Genomic DNA, 19,507 nt, shown 5'->3' on the forward strand with positions numbered 1-19,507 from the left:
GTGGGATTTCCACCCTCAGCTAATTGACTCTGCAAACACCTCACTGATGCTTTCAAAAGCGTGTGTCACTAACTCCCTGGGTGTTTCTTAGTCCAGTCGAATTGGCAATCAAGATAACCCTCACACATGGTAAGGAATGCTCCCTGGAGCCTTGGTGTCATTTAATTGATCTTTTGATAACGTGTGAGGACGGCATCACCCACCCTCTTCACTGAAGACCTGGAACTTCCAGGATGCTGAGAAAGTTGCCCAAGCACACACAGTAAGGAAATGGCACAGGCAAGATTTGAACCTGGTCTTTTGGGGCCCTCAGTCCTGGCTTCTCTGTCACATACCCATGTGGAGACAGAAGGGGCCTGGCAGCTCTTGAAAGTCATCTGTGCACCTTGTGCTCAGCATGGACAGGTCGGAGCTGGTTAAGTACATATCTACCCTTGAGCTTGTGTCTTTTTCTCTTTTTTTTTTTTTTTTTTGGAGACAGGGTAGTCCTGGGTGTTCTGGAACTTGCTCTGTAGACCAGGCTGGCCTTGAACTCAAAGATCCACTTGATTCTGCCTCCCAAGTGCTGGGACTAAAGGTGTGTGTCACTACTGCTGAGAGAACTTACTTGTTGAAGAGCTGGAGGAGTTAGCTGGGACGAAACTACTCTTAACAACTTGGCCACGGGGAGTGGTACCAAGGTCACAAGCCTAGGTGACCTTTGAGGGTCAAAGTCTGCTCTCTCAGCGTGATTGCTTCTGACCTCCTGGGAGACTTTGACAGGGCAGAGGGCAGGACACAACAGCCCCATAGGCGGTTCTGAGATCTCAGCTCAGGAGTGTACTCACTATTGGGCTACCCCAGCATCCCCTCCCCTCCTGATCAAGGGGACTCCCGTGAGCACTGGGTTGCCTATTGCCTCAGAACAGGTGAGTCAAGACCTAAAGACAGGATTCAAGTGTACACTGTAACCAAATAACCCTTCCTGTGTAATTAGTGTTTCTCTGCCTCCCTCGGGACCAGGATGAGGAAAACCACGTGCCCAGCAGGTAGCCATCTGGCAGCTGCCACAGCTCTCATGATGAGTTTCTCTTATGTCTCAGAGTCTCTGGCCAGCTGGACCCCAAAGTGTCCCCGGAGTCGCCAAATTCATTGCGGGGCTTGGCTGAATAGCGAAGCAAATAGGCCCTAAATGCTGGTCACACATGGTCTCATCCCCAGAGCCCAAGGGTGGCAAGCAGGGCCAAGATGTCGTCTCTGTGGGAGGAAGACAGAGAGGCCAGGCGCCAGTTGGAATGACAGCTATGCGCACACAGCCCTGACACTGCCCTGGAAGACGATGGGTCCCGGGTAGGTTCCAGGGGAGGGAGGGCTGAATATTTTCCTTCTGAACTTCGTTCCATTTGGCTCGGTCCCCTCCTCTGACACCGGCTGAGGCTTGAACTCCGTCCTCAAAAAGATGGCCACTGTGGCTTGCCCGGAGTTTTTGGCAACCCTGAGCCATAGAACGAGCCGTTCTCAACACTAACTCCCAGCGTAGGACCGGACCCTGCTTTCAAAAAGCAGTGGGTACAGATGGGCTTAGGAAAACATTACTTTATTTAGTAAACAGTATTCCAGAGGTGAAGGAGGGACAGAGATAGCCATGCTTCACATCAGATCCCACCATGCCAGGGTGCAGTGGTCTCTCTCCAGGCTGCTGGACCACAGGGTTGCCTCCGCATCAACATCCCCAGAAGTGAATCCGAAAGGAGCTGAAGGAAAGAGGCTTGGCTATCTGAGGTCCCCACCGTGTCCCGTCAGGCCTGTTTCAGCCAACTCAAACCATGTGTACATGAGTGTCAGTGAGGGTGCACATACATGTATGTGTGGGGAAACCAGAGAACAACTTCAAGTGTGGTTCCTCGGGAGCCATCTGCCTTATTTTTTGTTCTTAGACAAAGGCTCTTGCTTGACAGGAAACCCAGTGACCACCCTGTCTCGGCCTCCCCAGCCTTCGTATTGCAAGCGTATACCACTACTGTGGATGCCAGGGATCAAACTCGGGTCCTCATGATGGTGCAGCAAGTGGTTTGCCAACTAAGCTATTTCTCCAGTTCCCAAACTTTCAGCTTTTTTTAGCATCACCAGAACACGAAAGGTTTCTAAATTTTGGGGCGCCAGAGCCCAGGGGGAAAAGTGGGAGCCATTTAGGCACTCGTGCAAGGCAAATAGGATTCCAGCACCAATGCTGCGAGGGGCTGTTGTGGAGGACGAGGAATTTCCTCTGATAGGACTGTCCCAAGTGAGACCTATGTAGGTTCTGCCCAGCCTTAGCCCTCTAGTAGTAGCCACGATGGAGTCGGGAACCATCATCCCCGTCCTTGTGGTTGGGAGGTGAGTTTCCTTTGGGAATTCAGAGTTGAGCTCAATCAAAACGAATCCTGAACTGTTGGGAGGCCGTGACGCACGCTGCCCCCTAAGTCCGACACTGCAGAGGTTGCAGGTGTGCAATGGAAGGAAAGTGTGAGTAGAGAGGCGGGCTGATAGAGGGAGAGATGGGTTGGGGAAGGGAGAGAGGAAGATGAGAGCAGCAGCTGTCTGGGCCTCTGCCATGGTTCTTGCTAAACCCCGCCCTGTCCTTTTTGGAGTTGGTTTGTAAAATTCTCAAGAGGCACCATCCTTGCTCCTCATAAATCATCTCGCCTGTGACATCAAGGGGCAGCAAGCCTTGGAGGCAAGCATGCAAGACAGCCAGCAATGCTGACTCCGCACAAGGAAGGCTATTCTCACAGGACTCTTCAGTCATGGCATAGACCATCTCAACAGGATGCGTTTGCCCTGGACTGGAAGGAACCAGAAGACTGGCAAATGCGGCCTCGGAAACAGAGGGCCGTCGTCTGGATGGAGTCTGGAGCAGGCATCACTGAGGCCCTTCTGCTCTCGGGTAGACTTAATTGCTTCTCTTGTGACTTCTCTTTTGTCAGCTCTTCCGATGGCATCCTTACACTGCTAACAAACCCTCTCTACCCTCCACCCTCTCCCCAAGCTCCCAGTAGACCTGGGTGATGCGGGCAGCACTCAGGTTGGATGTGAAGCCCGGCAGGTGCCAGGGAGATGTACACAGATATCCTGGCCATCAGGGGTAATGTCTCTGAGGTTGTGCCAACCCCACACATGGTCTGCAAACCTTGGAATTCTGTCAAATCCTTGTCTTGGTTCCCAAGGTTAGCCGATTTCTCAGACACTTCAGTTTTACTACTTCTGAAGAATCAGTGGAGCCCGGGACACTCATGGCTTCCATGGCAAGACTGAGATGTGCCATTGGTCCAGGGGACACTGGGGGCCGGGGGAGCCTTCCCTGCCTCCAGCCTTGCTGGATAGCCCCTCCCCTCAAGAATGCCTTACTTCATGAAATCTGGAGATTTGGCCATTGCATGTTCGAACTCGGAGAAGGACAGCATGTTGTCGTTGTCCAGATCTGACTCGCTCAGGACCTGGTGGAAGGAAAGAAGTTGAGAGGAGCCCAGGGTCTGACAGGAGATGGGTCTCAAGAGGGAGACAGACGGTGCAGAGGAACTACAATATGGCAGGGTGTCTCGGGGCCCCTCCCCCACAGAGGTGAAGGGGTGTGGCCTAAGGTAGGGGTGGAGGAGGCATCACGGCTGGCCTTCTTTTGGAGGGATTCTCTTTAGTGGCCCCCAGCACCCACGTCACAGTGAGGACGGTGGACCCCATTCACCCCATCAGCCGGGCATGGGTATGCGCCCCGCATTGTAAGAAGCCTGAGTCAGGCAGGAGGAGGCACTGTGCAACCCTGGCCTGGCCCCATCTTATGTTACCAGGGATGTGGCATGTCTTGTCACTGCATTTGGGCACTGCGGTCCTGATGAAAAACACGGGAGGGGACGTTGAGATGCATTCATATGATGCTAAGCTGTTGTGACGTTGAGATGCATTCATATGATGCTAAGCTGTTGTGCCCAGCTGCCCTGAGTGGTCCATGTACGAGGGAGACTTTTGGGTGAGCGGGGGAGAGAAGGTTCTTATTGGAAGGACAGACAGTTGAGGCATAGTTCTCTCCACTGTGTGAGCCCACTTCTCAGGGGCCCACGGCAGCTGCCGGGGGCGTATGTACCACCTGCTCCAGGCTTAACTCTGGATCTCTTCCCAAGAAGATTGCCTGATATCTGGGGGCTTTGGATAGTCACCTGGACCCTCGGGCCCCACCCTTCCCTTCTGGATACACACGTGGTGGGTGACATCCATCAGCAGGTCCTCAGACACGTCATCACTGTTCAGCAGTCTTAGCACGATTTTCTGGAGGTCTTCCTCATCAATGAAGCCATTCTCGTTAAAATCTGGAGGGAGGAGACGGAGGCTGAGTGTCCCTGGCTCATGGAACTGACTCCCCTCAGTCTCTGGAAGGCCGACTAGGATCCACTTGCCCCAAGAAAGTCTAGAATCTGGGACATGGTGTGTGTGAGGGGGGGAGGGTACAGCATTAGACAATACTAAATAATGTAACAATAACAGCAACAGCTATAAGCATTGACCGTAAACCTACTGTGTGTTCGGATGTGTCCATTTTTAAGTCATTGAATCCTCACCATCCACCTTTTCATTCTTATTTTTGTCAAGAGGACACCAAGGTTCAGGTGTGATATAGCTTGTTTGAAAGGCCAGGCAACCGGAGGGCAAAGTTCAAACTCGCCTAGGCTGACCTGGCCCCACATCGAGGTCCATTTCAGAACTCGGAAGCCATATTGTGGTTTGGTGGCCGGGAGCCAGGCAGGGTTTAGGAGTTGAGAAGTGGCTTGGGCCTCTGCCCCTGTGTGGTAGCTGCCTGTGTGTCCTGGACACGCGTCCTGTCTTCTCAAGGAAATGGGGCAGTGGTTTGTGCAGCTTGTACTACTAATGGGGTGGTTTCAAGAATCTCAGCTGTTTCCCCCAGCAGTCAGAGGCTGGGGCGACACTCCCTCCGGCTTGGCATCCTAATTCTGACGATGCCAAGCACAAAGCAGCCTCCATGAATAAATGGATGAAAGAGCGTCCACTTCAATCTGGTAAGTGATGGGGACATGACTAAACTCCGCCGTTTAGACGTTACAGGAAATCTGTGCTCTGTACCACCCGAGACTGTCTTCATTACAGAAAGCCACCAGTTTGTAGCTGGGCAGAGGGTCATCCAGACGGAACACTGTTTCCCAGCCTCCCTTGCTGCAAGAGGTGCCCAAAGGGCTGAGCTCTGCCAGCGACATATTAGTAGAAGAGGGCAAGTGACTTATGGGAAGGTCTTTGAGATAATGAGGTAACCATGGAAATAGAAGGCAAAGCTAGGGGTAGGAGGAGCCTGGCTCCCTAATGTTACAGAGCCTTAGAACCACTGTGGACAACTATTTTCAGCTTCTCGTATGTATGTATGTATGTACATACATAATCCCAGTTCATTATTTGAGCCTCAGTTTCCCTGTCTGTGAAATGGGGACAATAGCTGTACCTCTACAATGTGTAGGTTAAACAGGACATACATAACCATCCCTTGGCATGAGTCTGGAATACAGAAGACTCCTGTTAGCTGTAGCCAGGGCTTAGTTTTCCATCAGGTGCTTATTGTTGAGTACTAAAGATGAAAACCCAAGAGGCTGTAACATCCCATCTAGAAGAATGGCAGTAAGAGCCTAGTGGGTTATTAGGGAAACTGAGGCCCAGAGTCTGCTGGTGCCACAGAGTCCTTTCATGGCAGTGTGCATATGGACGGGGCATGCCTGACTATTTCTCAGCCTGTGGCTGCAGCCCTAGTCTGGGCTGCTTTTGGGTGCTCTCTCTCCCTGCATAACCCGTGCGCCCCACAGGAAGTGAGTCAGAGGAGCAGGTTGAAGGGGTGGAGGCACCGAGCAGACGCAGGGACACCGCACTGCTGGTAAGAAACTCCTTTCCCCAAGCCCCTGCAGTGTCCCCAGGCATCCTGCTGGCTTAGCTCCCAAGTGCAGAGACTCCAGAAAATGACATGGCTTTGGTCCCAAGCCATCAGGAAACAGAATAATTTGCTAGAGTAAATGTAGTCCTGGGTGGTTCCTGTCCTTTGAGGATGCAAGGGCGGAGCATTCTGGGAAAGGGCTGGGTCCCCGTCTATGCTGACCCAGCGGGATTAGAACTCACAGCCTGCGACCGACCACCTGGGTGGGTGTGGGGGCTCTCATGTGTTCTCACTGCTGGAAGCTTAAGGAACTGCATCCAATAGGGTTTAGCCTCCAAGTCCTTCCAAAGCATGCTTCCCATGAAGCACTGCCTGAAGCTCATTGCCAGCAGACCAAGGGCAAGCTTCCCATAGCTTCCCTAGGCTTCCTCCACGGCCTCACCTAGCCACTGGCACCTCTGGTCAGGCCTCAGGAAGCCCTACTGCTTGCTTTCTGCTGAGGAGCCATAGCTGGTACCAGCTAGATCAGGAAGGTGTGGCTGAGACGTTGATTTCTGACAAAAGCGATTGATCTTCCTGGAGGTATGGAGAGATGTGACATTGATCACACGGAGGCCCGAGTGCCCCTCAAGGCAGGAACTGGTACCCAGGAAGTGAGCCCCGGGAGTCAAGGTTCCTCTAGCCCTGCTGCATTCTTAGCCCTTAGCCATTCTCAAAACAGTTCCTGTTCAAGATGACCCTGGGTTCAGATGAAAATGCATGGCTTTACCATCTCCGCGGCAGCCATGGGTGGCCGTATGACATCATTCTGGCCCCTGAAATATAAACTGAAGTGTCTTGGTGGTGTTCCAAGAGAGCTTGGGAAGGGCTGACTTATTTGTGTCTTTGGATGTAAATTTCACCTTTATTCCTTCACCCATCCCCCTCTGCACCACTTTCCCTGCCTAGAATAAAGATGAGAAGTCTGTGGGCACAAAAGCCACTTTGTGACGACGAGGACAATAGGACAACAGTCTCATACCAAGACTTTACAGTTGAGGAAGCATGAAGGACTCTGCATCATTCCAGACTTCTATCATCTGTCTGTCTGTCTATAACCAGGGCACTGCTACGTGTAGCTGGATGCAATCCTAACTGATCATCAGGTAGTTAGCAGGAGGCCAGAGGCCAAAGGTAGGTCCAGAACACAGGAACTGTATTCTGCCAGTGGCTTTAAGGGCCTTCCCCCTCCAGCCATTCTCCAGATGGGAAAGTAGCTTGGCCAGAACTTTGACTGGAGATTTATGAGACCTTAAGAGAGGGATCCTTGGGAGTGGTAGTACACATTTTCATTCCAGCACTGAGGAGAGAGGAGCAGATAGATTTCTGTGAGTTCCAGGCCAGCCAGACTATATAGTGAGACCCTGCCAAAAAAAAAAAAAAATCAGAAGCAGAAGCAGGGGGAGGTGGGAGAGGAGAGGGAAGGAGGATTGAATTAGGCCAAGCTTGGATTCTTTACTGGCGGCCCCTGAGACCATAAAGTTTGGCTCTGAAGCCAATGAAGCTTGGGGAGGTTTTTTTTTTTTTTACCCAACCCAGGCAGACTAAGATTCCCTGTCCCTCATCTATCGCTTCCTGAGCTAAGTTTCTGTGCACTATTGTCTGAGGCGAGTGGCCTGAGCTCTGCTAGAGGCTTGTCTTGTCCTAGAGAGTGTGACAAGGACTTCAGTCAGCACAGCTGCCACATCTGACAGAACTGTGGTGGTGACCAGCTAGCGAGGACTCCTGGGATCCAGAGTACACTCCCTGGGGATGCTTGGGCCAGCCTGGGTAAAGGAAGGAGGAAGCTGTAGGAACGGTGTGTGTGCGCGCGCATGCGCACACACACACACCGGCAGGACTGCTGAGCTAACAATATATGGGTGTGTGATTTCATTTCGGATTGGGATTCACTATGAATTTGTGTCTTGCACCAAATTTAAGACATTTAGGGCCGCTAGTTCTTCAAATACCTTTTCTACCCTTTGCTTTTGAGACTCCAATTGGATCAACTGGTTGTATATTTGACCTTTCTGAGTCCCAGAGGCCCTGTTCCTTAATTCCCTCAATATTTGTTCTGTTATTCAGATTTTTCTCTCTGCATCTGTCTTCAGATTCACCCTTTCCTCTGCTATCTCAATTCTCCTGTTAAGCCCATCTGGTGAGTTTTGGTTTTGGATGGTTCCTGTGTTTGTCCGGCTTTGTTTGGTAGCAGGGTATGAACCTAAAGGCTACTGCAGGCTAGGTCAGGACTCCATCACTGAGCTACACCCCAACACTCTAATTTTATTTTTCTGTACCTGTTAAATTTCCCAGGTTAGCCTTGAATGTACTCTGTGGCCCAGGCAGACTTTGACCATGTGACCCTCCTGCCTCAGTCTCCCAAGCAGCTGGAACCACAGGCTGATGCTACTAGGCCCAGCCCGCTTAACTCCTTCTCATAGTGGTATTTTTTCTGATGCGCTTTCATATATTTTTCATATCTTTTCCTTTTTGTGTGTGTGAGCAGATTCACTTTATTGGAAATGGTAGTTGTGATGGTCAATCTTACGTGTCAGTTTGACTTGGCTGAGGAGTGCCCAGATAAAGGCAGAAAAAAATGATTTCCTGGTGTGTCTGTGAGAGAATTTCTGGAAGAGATTAGCATTTGAATCAGTAAACTGAATAAAGAAGGTCACATTCAAATCTGCAGGCGACAGCCCCTTCACGGCTGGGGGAGAGCCGCCTCCAGAGACCTCACTCCTGAGTCAGGAGCTACTGACAGTGTCGGGGAGCAGAGTGATTTTCTTCAGTAGGATAGCCACTGGCAAAGTGCCCACACTTCAGTAAATAACCCTACAGCCATGGTCATGTAAGCAACCCCAGCTAAATACAATGGATGTCACAGACAGACACACACACATGCACACACACAGACAGAGGTGAACGGGGCCTCTTGCTGGAAGGAGGGGCACAGTAGGTAGAAGTGGATGAAATAACTGAAATACATTACACACAGGTATGAAGTCATCTGTTTGGACCTCAGTTTGGTCCTCAGCAACCATGGTGGGAGGCTCATACCATCTAATCCAGGGGGATCTGGCACCCTCTTCTGGCCTACTTGAGTACTACACACACACACACACACACACTCACACACTCACACACTCACTCACTCCTGGGGATCCAACTCCCTCTTCTGACCTACTTGGGCACTGCAGCCACACAATCTTTTTAAAAAGAGATTACAAACAGATAAAAATGTAAAAAACAAGACCATATGCCAGCTTGTGGGTGGGCATCATCCAGTCCAGCAAAGGCTCCATAGAGCACAAGACAGAGGACGGAGGAGCTTTTCCTTCTGCTCTGTCCTTGGTCAATGGTGCCCTTGGTTCTGGTGCCCTTGGACTGAATTAAGTCACCATGTTTCCTGGATGCCCCACTCACAGGAGATGGTGGGGTGCTGGTCACCAGAGTCATTGATGTCAATCCCTACAGGCCCCTCTTCCTCTTCCTGCCTCCCCTCTCCATTCCTGCATCCTTTCCTCCTTCCCCCTTCTCTTTCTCGTTGTTCCTCTGAAGAGCGGGCGACAGTGACGGTGGCTGTTTTAAGACTGTTTATCAGTATCTGGGTCATGTCAGAGTCAGTCTCCCTTCTGGAGACGGCAGCAAGATTCAAAGGAATTTTCTTGCATATCAGGTCACTTTCAGATTTCATTTGGGGGATTGTAAATGTTTCGGTATAAAGATGCTGAGCTCTGTTCTAGTTCTCCAAAAACAGCACTGACATTTTTGGTTTAATTCAGACTGCAATCTTGTCCTTCAGGTTCTCCAGATTAGAGAGGGTTGGGGGGGGGTTGTTTGCTTAGTTTGAGAATCAAATCTGGAGCCTTGTGTATCCTAGGCAAGCATTCCGCCATCGAGCTGTAACATTAGCCCTTGGCTTCTTAAGACAAGTTCTCCCTGTGCAGCCAGTTTGTCTGCAAACTTGTGGTCCTTCTGCCCCAGCCTCCTGAGTGTTAAGATTACCAGTATATGCCACCACACCTGGCAAGTTTCCGTTTTCCTCAGCCTGTGTGAGCCTGCTCACAGATGTTTGAGGACAGGAGGACTGGATGGTCCACTTAAACAGAAACTGCTCATCCATGCCCGTCTGCCTGTGCAAGCAGAGGGGTTTCCATGATGTACTCAGAGATGATCCTGGTCTGCTGGAAGGTGTCTTGAGATTTCTTTGTTTCTTTCCTTTCGATTGCTTATGAGAGGTCTGAGTGCCCCACTGTGCTACGGCAGGGACAGCAAGGTGACCAGCAGCCACAGGAGCAGGAATGTGTGCTTGGGATTTCTTTGGTTCTTTCCCTTCAGTTGCTTTTGAGAGGTCGAGTATCCCACTCGGCAGATACCAAAGACATCAGAGATGACCTCTCTCAAGTCCTTCCCTTTCAAGATGAGACAGCGGATTCTCGGGAGATGAAATGACTTGTTCAAGACCCCACAGTCAGAGCTGGCTCCAGTGCTCAAGTCTCAAGTTCCCGCCGGAGTCTTCCAACCCACATGTGTCTTCTTTCTCTCTGGCCTGCCATCGGCGACCCCAGTGCCCTTGGATGGTGCTCAGATTTTAACCTGAACTAGCCCTCCCAGGTTCATGTGCTTGAACATTTATTTCCCAGCTTCTAACACTGTTTTGGAAGACCATGGGACCTTTGGGAGGAGGAGCCTAGCCAGGGAGGGAATGGGTTTCTTAAGGGGCAGAACTGGAGGCTCTTGGCGGCACCACCAGCGTCCTGTGTCACCTCTGACTCCTGTGTCATCAACACATGACAACATGTAACAAAGTGGAGTCTCAACCACACACTCCCACTCCTGTGGCGGCTTGCCATGCTGCCGTCCCTGCCATGACAAGACTGTATGCCTCCAAACTGTGCCCCAGTAAATTCTCCTTCCCCTCAGCTGCTTCTTGTCAAGTATGTTGGTGACAGCAGCAATAAAAAAGCCACTTACATAGATGACATGGAGGGAAGGGCCTCTGTCTATCAAAGCTGAGATTCTCAGCCGGGCTTGTTATCTCACGGTACTTAAGAGATCCGACATAAACCCATAAAGACCTAATGAATCCCAGTTACACCATCCCAGCAATGAGATAACATCGCTGGATTTCACATGTGGCAGGTTCTCTGTGGCCCCTTCCCCCTCCCCACTCGGCACCACACCCTGACCAAGGTACCTACCATAGATGCGAAAGGCATATTCAATCTTCAGACTGGGGCAGGCCTGCTCACTGAACACCGACGCCATGCCCAGCACGTCCTCAAAGGAGAACACGTTGTTGTGGGAGAATACCCTGCAGATGCGATCTCTGAAAGGGTTGACCTGTGATGGGGGTGAGGAAGACAAGGTCTATCGGGGTCAGGGTGTTGCCTCCCCCATGCCTCGCCCACCTGCTTGACATCACTGCTCACTCATACCTCCCCCTGCACACACATGCCAATGGCGCGCACACTTGTGTGTGTGCGTGTGTTTGGCTGGGTTATTGAGGCTTTTTAGGGCTACTAAATTTCCTTCCATTTTACATTTAAAACTTAGAAAATTTAAAAATGGATAAAGAATAAAAAAGGACTGGAGAAGATGGATCAGCGGTTAAGAGCACTGGCTGCTCTTCCAGAGGTCCTGAGTTCAATTCCCAGCAACCACATGGAGGCTCACAACCATCTGTAATGAGATCTGATGCCCTCCTTCTGGCCTGCAGGCATACATGCAGGCAGAATGCTGTATACATAATGATTTTTTAAAGAATAAGGCAAAAGAGTTATCTATAATCAATTAACATATTGATGTAGCGGTCAGCAGACCGAGGTTTAATGCTGTGTCATTAGTTAGGGAGCAATTGTCATATGGATACATTCACCAACTATCCCTCGGAGCTAAAGATGTCTATAAAGTACAGAGATCATAATTATGTCTACCATGTAGGAATAAGCAGAAGTGGTGCCCAGTGTCTGATGAATCAACCAATGAAAGCCGGTAGTTGCTATTCAACCACCACAGACAGCACAGTCAACAGAGCAGTTTTCAAATGAGGTGCCCAGGCTGGAGACAGAGTTTGGCATTAGAGTATTTGCTTAGCATGTGTGATGCCCTGGATTCAATCCCCACCCCACCCCATCCCTACACACACACACACACACACACACACACACACACACACGATCAAATTAGAGTCCCAAATTTCCAAGGGCCATGTGATTGGGGGCAGGGCTCATTAGAGTTCATTATAATTCAGATTATTCCTCTCCCCAAAGCCTGTGTGCTATAGGTGTGATCCCCAGGAAGCAGGGCCCAGTGGTGGGACATTGCTGAGCCGTGTCCTCAAAGAGGATCATGGGACTCCAGCTCTTCCTTCTACACCCTCCTGGCATAATGTGTTGCCTCACAACAGGTCCCTGAAGCAATAGGGACAACTGACCAAGGCTGAAATTACAAAATGGCAACTCCTCCTAACATGCTCTTCTCCGGTGTCCTAGTCCAGTGACAGCTGATTAGCTAGAGCTCAGTGGGGACCGAAGAGAAGGGCGCCTGGCAGTCTTTAAAAGCAGCAAGTTCAGTTATGACACGCCCTCTGCTCACTCTCTGGGGCTCTGATCCATTCCCACATCCCAGGATGCCTTTCCCCAGTTGCTCCGTGACCCTGCCCAGCAGACCTTATCAAACTCCAGCTCTCTCTCGTACTTCAAAACAACCCCTAATAACTAGTGCCTCCCCCAAATCCTGGATCTTATATGTTCCCTGACTAAGCCGCCTGACCCTGTAAACCCGTGGAGCAGATGCATGTGGACGGTAGAGCCCAGCTCCCAAAATTCTAATCAGCTGAAGTGGCTCTCTGGGTTTTGCTAGCTCCCTTTTCCATGGCAAGGCATCTGTCTCTTCGAGTCCCATGTTTCATGTGAGGGGGTTTGGCTCAGCCTTTCTTCTTCAGCTGTGCAATGACCTATCCCCTGGCATCAGCTGGCTGCTAAGACTTTATACCAGTGGTTCTCAGCCTGTGGGCCGTGACCCCTTAGTTGACTGCCTAAGACCATCGGAAAACACAGATGTTACATTATCATTCATAACAGTAGCAAAATTACAGTTATAAAGTATCGACAAAATGATTTTATGGTTGGGGTCACCACAGCATGAGGAACTGTATTAAAGGGTCCCAGCACTAGGAAGGCTGAGAACCACTGCTCTATACAGCCTCACGGTCTCGAGCTGCCCCACTCGGATCAGCCAATCCTTAGCTCTCTCGCTTCTGTTCTCCAGTTTTGACATTTGGGATATTTTTTTCTTTCATTCTCCTAGAACTCAGCCATACGTTTAAATGTGTGGTTTCATTTCGTTCATCATTGTGTTTGAGATGAGACATTGTGTGACACTTTGGGTGACTAGGCAGTTCTCAAGTTTTACTCAGCACACAGGTCGCTTGGGGTCATTCTTAAAAACATGAATTCATGTTTGACAGTTGTAAGAGCATCATCCATGCAAGATGGAGATTCAGCTATGCACCATTAGGCTCTTAGCTCCCAGTTTTGTACTGTGTACTTGAATATCTAAGAGGGTGGATCTCAAGCTAAGTGTTCTAAAAATTCAGGCCCAATATGGTGGCACACACTGGGGTTTTTTTGTTTATTTTTTGTTTTTTTGAGACAAGGTTTCTCTGTGACTTTGGAGGCTGTCCTGAACTAGCTCTCGTAGACCAGGCTGGTCTGAGATCCTCCTGCCTCTGCCTCCTGAGTTCTGGGACTAAAGGCGTGAGCCACCACTGCCTGGCGGTGGTACACACTTGTAATCCCAGCACTTGGGAAGCTGAGGGAGGAGAATTTGGGAGTCAGATGCTATCCTTGGCTATATAGGGAGTCCCAGGCCAGCCAGGGATATATAACAAGACCTTGTCTCAAAAACAAAACAAAGAACAATGTTCTAAAATTGTCAAGAGTGTAATTGTCATATTACATTATGTATATGGTATGTACTACATAAATATCACACAAGCTTTCACCCTCAGAGGTCTTGTGTCCAGGGGTCTAGAGTGGAGGCCAGCATTATAGGTGAATTGTGTCCCCTCTAAAATTCCTGTGTCAACGTAGTAAACCACCACACCTCAGAATATGACTTCATTTGGAAATAAGAGCTATAGGTGTAATTCCCTAGGTTAAAGTGACATTACACAGAGGAGGGATCCTCATGACATACAATGTTGTCCTTACATTAGGGGGACTGGACATGGATATGTGTTCTCAGAGACCACCACGTGGAGATGGAGGCAGACGTCAGGGTGAAGTGTCTGTAAGTCAAAGAATGCCAAAGATTGCCAGCAACCCCGCATAGGCAGAGAGAGCCTGGAACTAACCCTTCATCCCAATCTTCAGAGGGAACCAACCCTGTCTATACTCCAGTCTTGGACTTCTAGCCTTGGCAGTTATGACACAACATTTCTATTGTGTGAGTCACAGAGTGTGTGGTACTTAGTAAGTGAACATACCAAGCAATGTAAGCTCCTCAGGTCACAGAGGTCTGTTTCGTACACATAAATGTGCATCATAGGTCTATACATACATATGTGTTATGGAGAAATACATACACATATACGTGTTCCAGAAGTTGCCACGATGCAAGGGAATCCAGACTAACACTCTCAAAAAGACAAAACTCACGTCAGGCTAGAGTTTCCATTCTTTTACTTCCACGTGCCCAGAAATACCTGGTTTCCCTATCTCTAATTGATGCTGACAGCTTGAATGCCTATGGTGTGTCCCAAGTACCGAGCTAAGTGGATTTATCAATTATGTGACCAAAATTTAACTACATCAACTCTCCTCACAAATGGATATATGGCTCTTAACAAGATTCCTGCAAGGAAACCACAATCGAAGGCAATGTTTGTAACGCAGATAAAAACTGAACAGAGGGGGAGCACCAGTGCTGAGGTCTTCTACTTGAGATGCAGTTTTGCTCCACACAGAGAAAGCTCCAGAATCCAGGCAGACAAAACAACATGTCCTTGCTTCAGTTCTCTGCGCCTGTGCTCAGTCAGGCAGGAGGCAGATCAGAAGGCTCTCCACCACCACACATTCCCAGCTAGGGAAGGAGATGATGTCTTCCTTCCCCCGGGACCTCCTCTGCCTTGGCTGAGAATGAGGGGGTTGAAAGTGGTGATGGTGGGGGGGGTTGGGGGGGAGTGGTTACCGGAAGAACAATTCACTCTCCCTTTGACCCATCTCACTTACACACACACACACACACACACACACACACACACACACACACACACACACAGGGGAGAGGGTTGCAGAATGCTATCCTCTAGGCAAGTCAGTTACCATCTTCATTAGACCAGCTGTGCCAGTTTTCAAGGAGAAGAAATTTGGGAGAGCATGAGCTCTTTTGAGACTCCAGTCACTCTTACCAGCCCTTTGGATACAATTCTATTCTAATTGCAAATGACCTAGGGGTCTTGAGGTGTTAGAATATAAAACTGAGGGAGGTTAGTGAAAGGGACCCACATATGTGTGACGTTAGGGAAACCACCACCCATGCTAGGTAAAGACTTTCTGGTATGGCAGGGTTACTCATGGCCCTATAAGCAACCCCTCACCCGTATTCCGTAAGCCCACTAAACTCATTGGTTCCTTAGGTTAGATTTTTTGTCTTTGGGACCTTATAAGGCGAGTACATATGTTTATATCTTCCCAGAGAAAGAATTCTCGGAATATACATTCCCCTCTTAGACTGGAAACCCAGAAGTTGGTAGTTGATGACAGCAAGAAAAATGGCATATACAATACAACCTTGGAAAATGCAGAGAAAATATTTCTGAAGATGAAGAGGAGCAATGGGTCTCACGCTGCCAAGGCTTTGTGAAGTAGTTAAAAGTACAGATGTTTCTAACTTGGATTTCTTAGCTTTTGGTTTAATAATGAACTACACGAAGAGCCATGTGTCTCCAATGCACTAAAGAGAATGAATAATAAAAACATCATTTCCAGTTGTATGTGGTGGTACAGGCCTGTCATTCCAGCACTTTAGAGGTTGAGGCAGGAGGACCATGAGTTCAAGGCTGACCTGGACTATATAACAAAACCTATTCTTAAAAAAAAAATCCATGGAAGCCCCATCCCAAAAAAACAAACAAACAACAACAAAAGGCACATGCTCAGTGGCAGGAGGACCACAGTATAACCCTGGGACATGAGCTAGCTTGTTGGAGCCCATCCCCTATGGCGGGTGCCTTGCTCAGCCTTAATGCATGGGAGAGGGCTTGGCCCTGACCCATCCTATTGTGCCAGACTTTGTGGACTCCTCATGGAAGCCCTTACTGCTGAGGAGGGGTGGGCTGGGGGTGGGCTGGTGGGAAGGTGAGGAGGGGTAAGAAGAGGGGCGGGAGAGAGAACCGTGGTTGGAATGTAAAATGAAATTTAAAATAAATTATAAAAGAAACAAAAACAGAACAAAGCAAAGGGCATGGGGATGGGGAGCTGGCTTAGTTAGAGAAGGGCTTGCCACGCAGTCCCAAGCACATGAGTCTAGATCCCACATAAGGACTCAGGCGTGCATCCCTGACTTCAAGCTCTGCTGTAGAGCTATAGTAATGATAGTGTGGTGTTGGCATAAAAACAGATAAAGAGAGGTGGACAAATGGAATCGAATTGAAGACCCCGATATCAACCCACATACCTATAAACACATAATTTTTGACAAAGAAGATAAAAATATAAAATGGAAAAAAAGCATATTCAACAAATGGTGCTGGTATAACTGGCTGTCAACATGTAGAAGTCTGCAGATAGATCCATATCTATCACCATGCACACAACTCAAGTCCAAATGGATCAAAGACCTCAATGTAAATCCATCCACACTGATTCTCATAGAAGAGAAAGTGGGAAGCACATTTGAACGCATAGGCACAGGAGACCAATTCCTAAATAGAACACCAGTAGCACAGACACTGAGAGCAACAACTAAAAAATGGGACCTCCTGAAACTGAGAAGCTTCTGTAAAGCAAAGAACAAGATCAACAAGACAAAATGGCTTCCTACAGAATGGGAAAAGATCTTCACCAATCCCATATCTGATAGAGGCCTGATCTCCAAAACATACAAAGAACTCAAGAAACTAGAAATCAAACAACCACACAATCCAATTAAAAATGGGGTACCAATCTAAACAGAGAATTCTCAACAGAACAATCTCAAATGGCAGAAAGACACTTAAGGAAATGCTCAACATCCTTAGTCATCAAGGAAATGCAAATCAAAACCACTGAGATTTCATCTTACACTGATCAGAATGGCTAAAATAAAAACACCAGTGACAGCTTATGTTGGAAAGAATGTGGAGAAAAGGGAACCCTCCTCCACTGCTGGTGAAAGTGCACACTTGTACAGCTGCTGTGGAAATCAGTATGGCGATTTCTCAGAAAATTAGGGATCAGCCTACCTCAAGATCCTGCAACACTACTTTTGGGCATATACCCAAAGGAGGCACATTCACACCACAAGGACATTTGCTCAACTATGTTCATAGCAGCATTATTTGCAATAGCCAGAACTTGGAAACAACCTAGATGCCCCTCAACTGAAGAACAGATAAAGAAAATGTGGTATATTTGCACAATGGAATACTACTCATCGGTAAGAAACAACAGCATCCTAAAATTCGCAGGTAAATGGGCAGAACTAGAAAGAACCATCCTGAGTGAGGTAACCCAAAACCAGAAAGACAAATGTAGTACGTACTCAAATCATAAGTGGATACCAGACATGAAGCAAAAGATATCCAATCTACAATCCATAACCCCAGAGAAGCTAGAACCCTCTTCCAGAAACAGATGGAAGCAGATGCAGAAATCCAAAACTAACCATGGTGTGCCTGGGACAAAATATAAGGCCACTGGCAGTGGGTCCAAGATCTAACTCTAATGCACAAACTGAATTAGTGGAGCCCATTCTATATGGAGAGATACCTTGCCCAGCCTACACACAGTGGTGGGGGTGGCGAGGTGCCTTGGCCCTGCCTCAACGAGATGATGGGACAGACTTAGTAGACTTCCTAGGGGAGGCCTTACCCTCTCTATGGAGCAGATGGGAGGATGGAGGAGTGGAGGGTTGGGAAGTGGAGGAAAGGAGGGAGGGGGAACTGGGATTGGAATGTAAAAAATTAATTTAAAAAATGACAACAACAACAACAAAGAATTCAGGTGTGGCGGGGCACATTTGTAATCTCGGAGCTAGGTACAACAGGGTCCCTGGAGCTCACTAGCCAGCCAGTCTAGCCAAATTGGTGGGCTCTAAGTTCAGTATGAGACCCGGTTTCAAAAAAAAAAAAAAAAACGAGTGGAGAGGAATTGAGGAGGGCTGCTGACATTGACCTCTGACCTACACACAAACACAAGTACACACGTATTACCCCCGCCGCCTGCACACACTGAACCACTACTTATGGGTGAAATTGAGTGTAACCATTGATGGAAAGTCTGTCTATGCTGGGAGGAGAAAAGAAAATTCCCTTGGAGATCTTCAGGGTACTGTGACTAGGACAGTAAGTCCAGACATTCGGAAACTGAGGCAGGAATCATTGATTTGGTTAGGCTTTCTTTTCAGAGTTTTATAGCAACAGGCAAATAAGGATCTGTGGTCAGAGAAGAGAGGCTGGACCTCTTTCCAACCCCAGGGAGGCTTGCTCACTTGGGACAGTGCTGTCAAAGGGGCTGTCCGCCCATAGACGAGTTACATGTTTTTCCTGCACAGACAAGTGTTTTATACTTGCTGGCCTGTTATGACGACAAGTGGTGGGTGGCATTTTCCACCTATTGTTTTGCTAATCACATTTTATACTACTTGTAACGTATATGCAGCTATTGCTCACTGAGAGGAAATGCAACTTCGTTTGACTACTCAAGAGAAATTAGGTGACTCATTGTGACAGTAATGTTTTCCATTGTAACTGGTATTTTGGAGAGACTGTTTTGACGTGGCATTTCTTTTGTTGTTGTCGCTAAAACTGTGGTATCACCTATAAAAAGTGTTTACATGGCCATACCTGTAAATATTAGAAACAGATTTCTCTCTAACCTGTTTGAAATTTGCCCAAATAATGTAGGTAGATATTGAGTCTGCTTGTTTAAAAATATAAAAAGGTAAAGCGTTCCAATTAGCTTGTAAAACCACTTGACTGACATAAAGGAAGATGCATGATGCCTAGCTCAGTTCAATAAAAAGCCTTTAATTGGTAGATGGGGATGGAAACCGAATGCTGTGATTTAATACATGCATCCCATGATACACTTCTCCTCTTTGAATCAGTTATGACAGCTATTAAAAATAAAACAAACTAGCTGTACCCCACAAATATGCACATTATGTGTCAATTAAAAACAACCAAACTAGGCCCAGCTCTCTACACAGCTCTATTTCAAAACATCACAATAAGATTTTAAAGAATAAACTGGGGGAGGGGAGGTGGCGTAAGGCAGCTCAGTATATAACGGTGCTTGCTGCTCAGCCTCATGACCTGGATTTGATTCCCAGGACCTGCGTGTAGAAGGAGAAAACTGCAAATTGTCTTTTGATCTCCACATGCACGCTGCAGTGCATACA

The 19,507-nt window shown here is 48.3% G+C and overlaps 1 protein-coding gene across 1 annotated transcript in view; it reads right to left on the reverse strand.

Annotated features, from left to right (window-relative positions):
• Window positions 1-1,560: 1,560 nt before the first annotated feature.
• Window positions 1,561-19,507, reverse strand: part of Cib4 (calcium and integrin binding family member 4) — a 56,778-nt gene continuing 38,831 nt past the window's right edge. The window contains exons 4-7 of the mRNA XM_005073514.4: window positions 11,101-11,242; window positions 4,210-4,319; window positions 3,367-3,455; window positions 1,561-1,733 (exon numbers count right to left, since the gene is read on the reverse strand). Of these exons, the coding sequence (XP_005073571.2) occupies window positions 1,703-1,733; window positions 3,367-3,455; window positions 4,210-4,319; window positions 11,101-11,242 (372 nt within the window). The 3' untranslated portion in view covers window positions 1,561-1,702. The remainder of the gene's footprint in view (window positions 1,734-3,366; window positions 3,456-4,209; window positions 4,320-11,100; window positions 11,243-19,507) is intronic.

This window comes from Mesocricetus auratus, unplaced genomic scaffold (genome assembly GCF_017639785.1).
Source record: "Mesocricetus auratus isolate SY011 unplaced genomic scaffold, BCM_Maur_2.0 Super-Scaffold_100024, whole genome shotgun sequence".
NCBI lineage: Eukaryota > Metazoa > Chordata > Mammalia > Rodentia > Cricetidae > Mesocricetus > Mesocricetus auratus.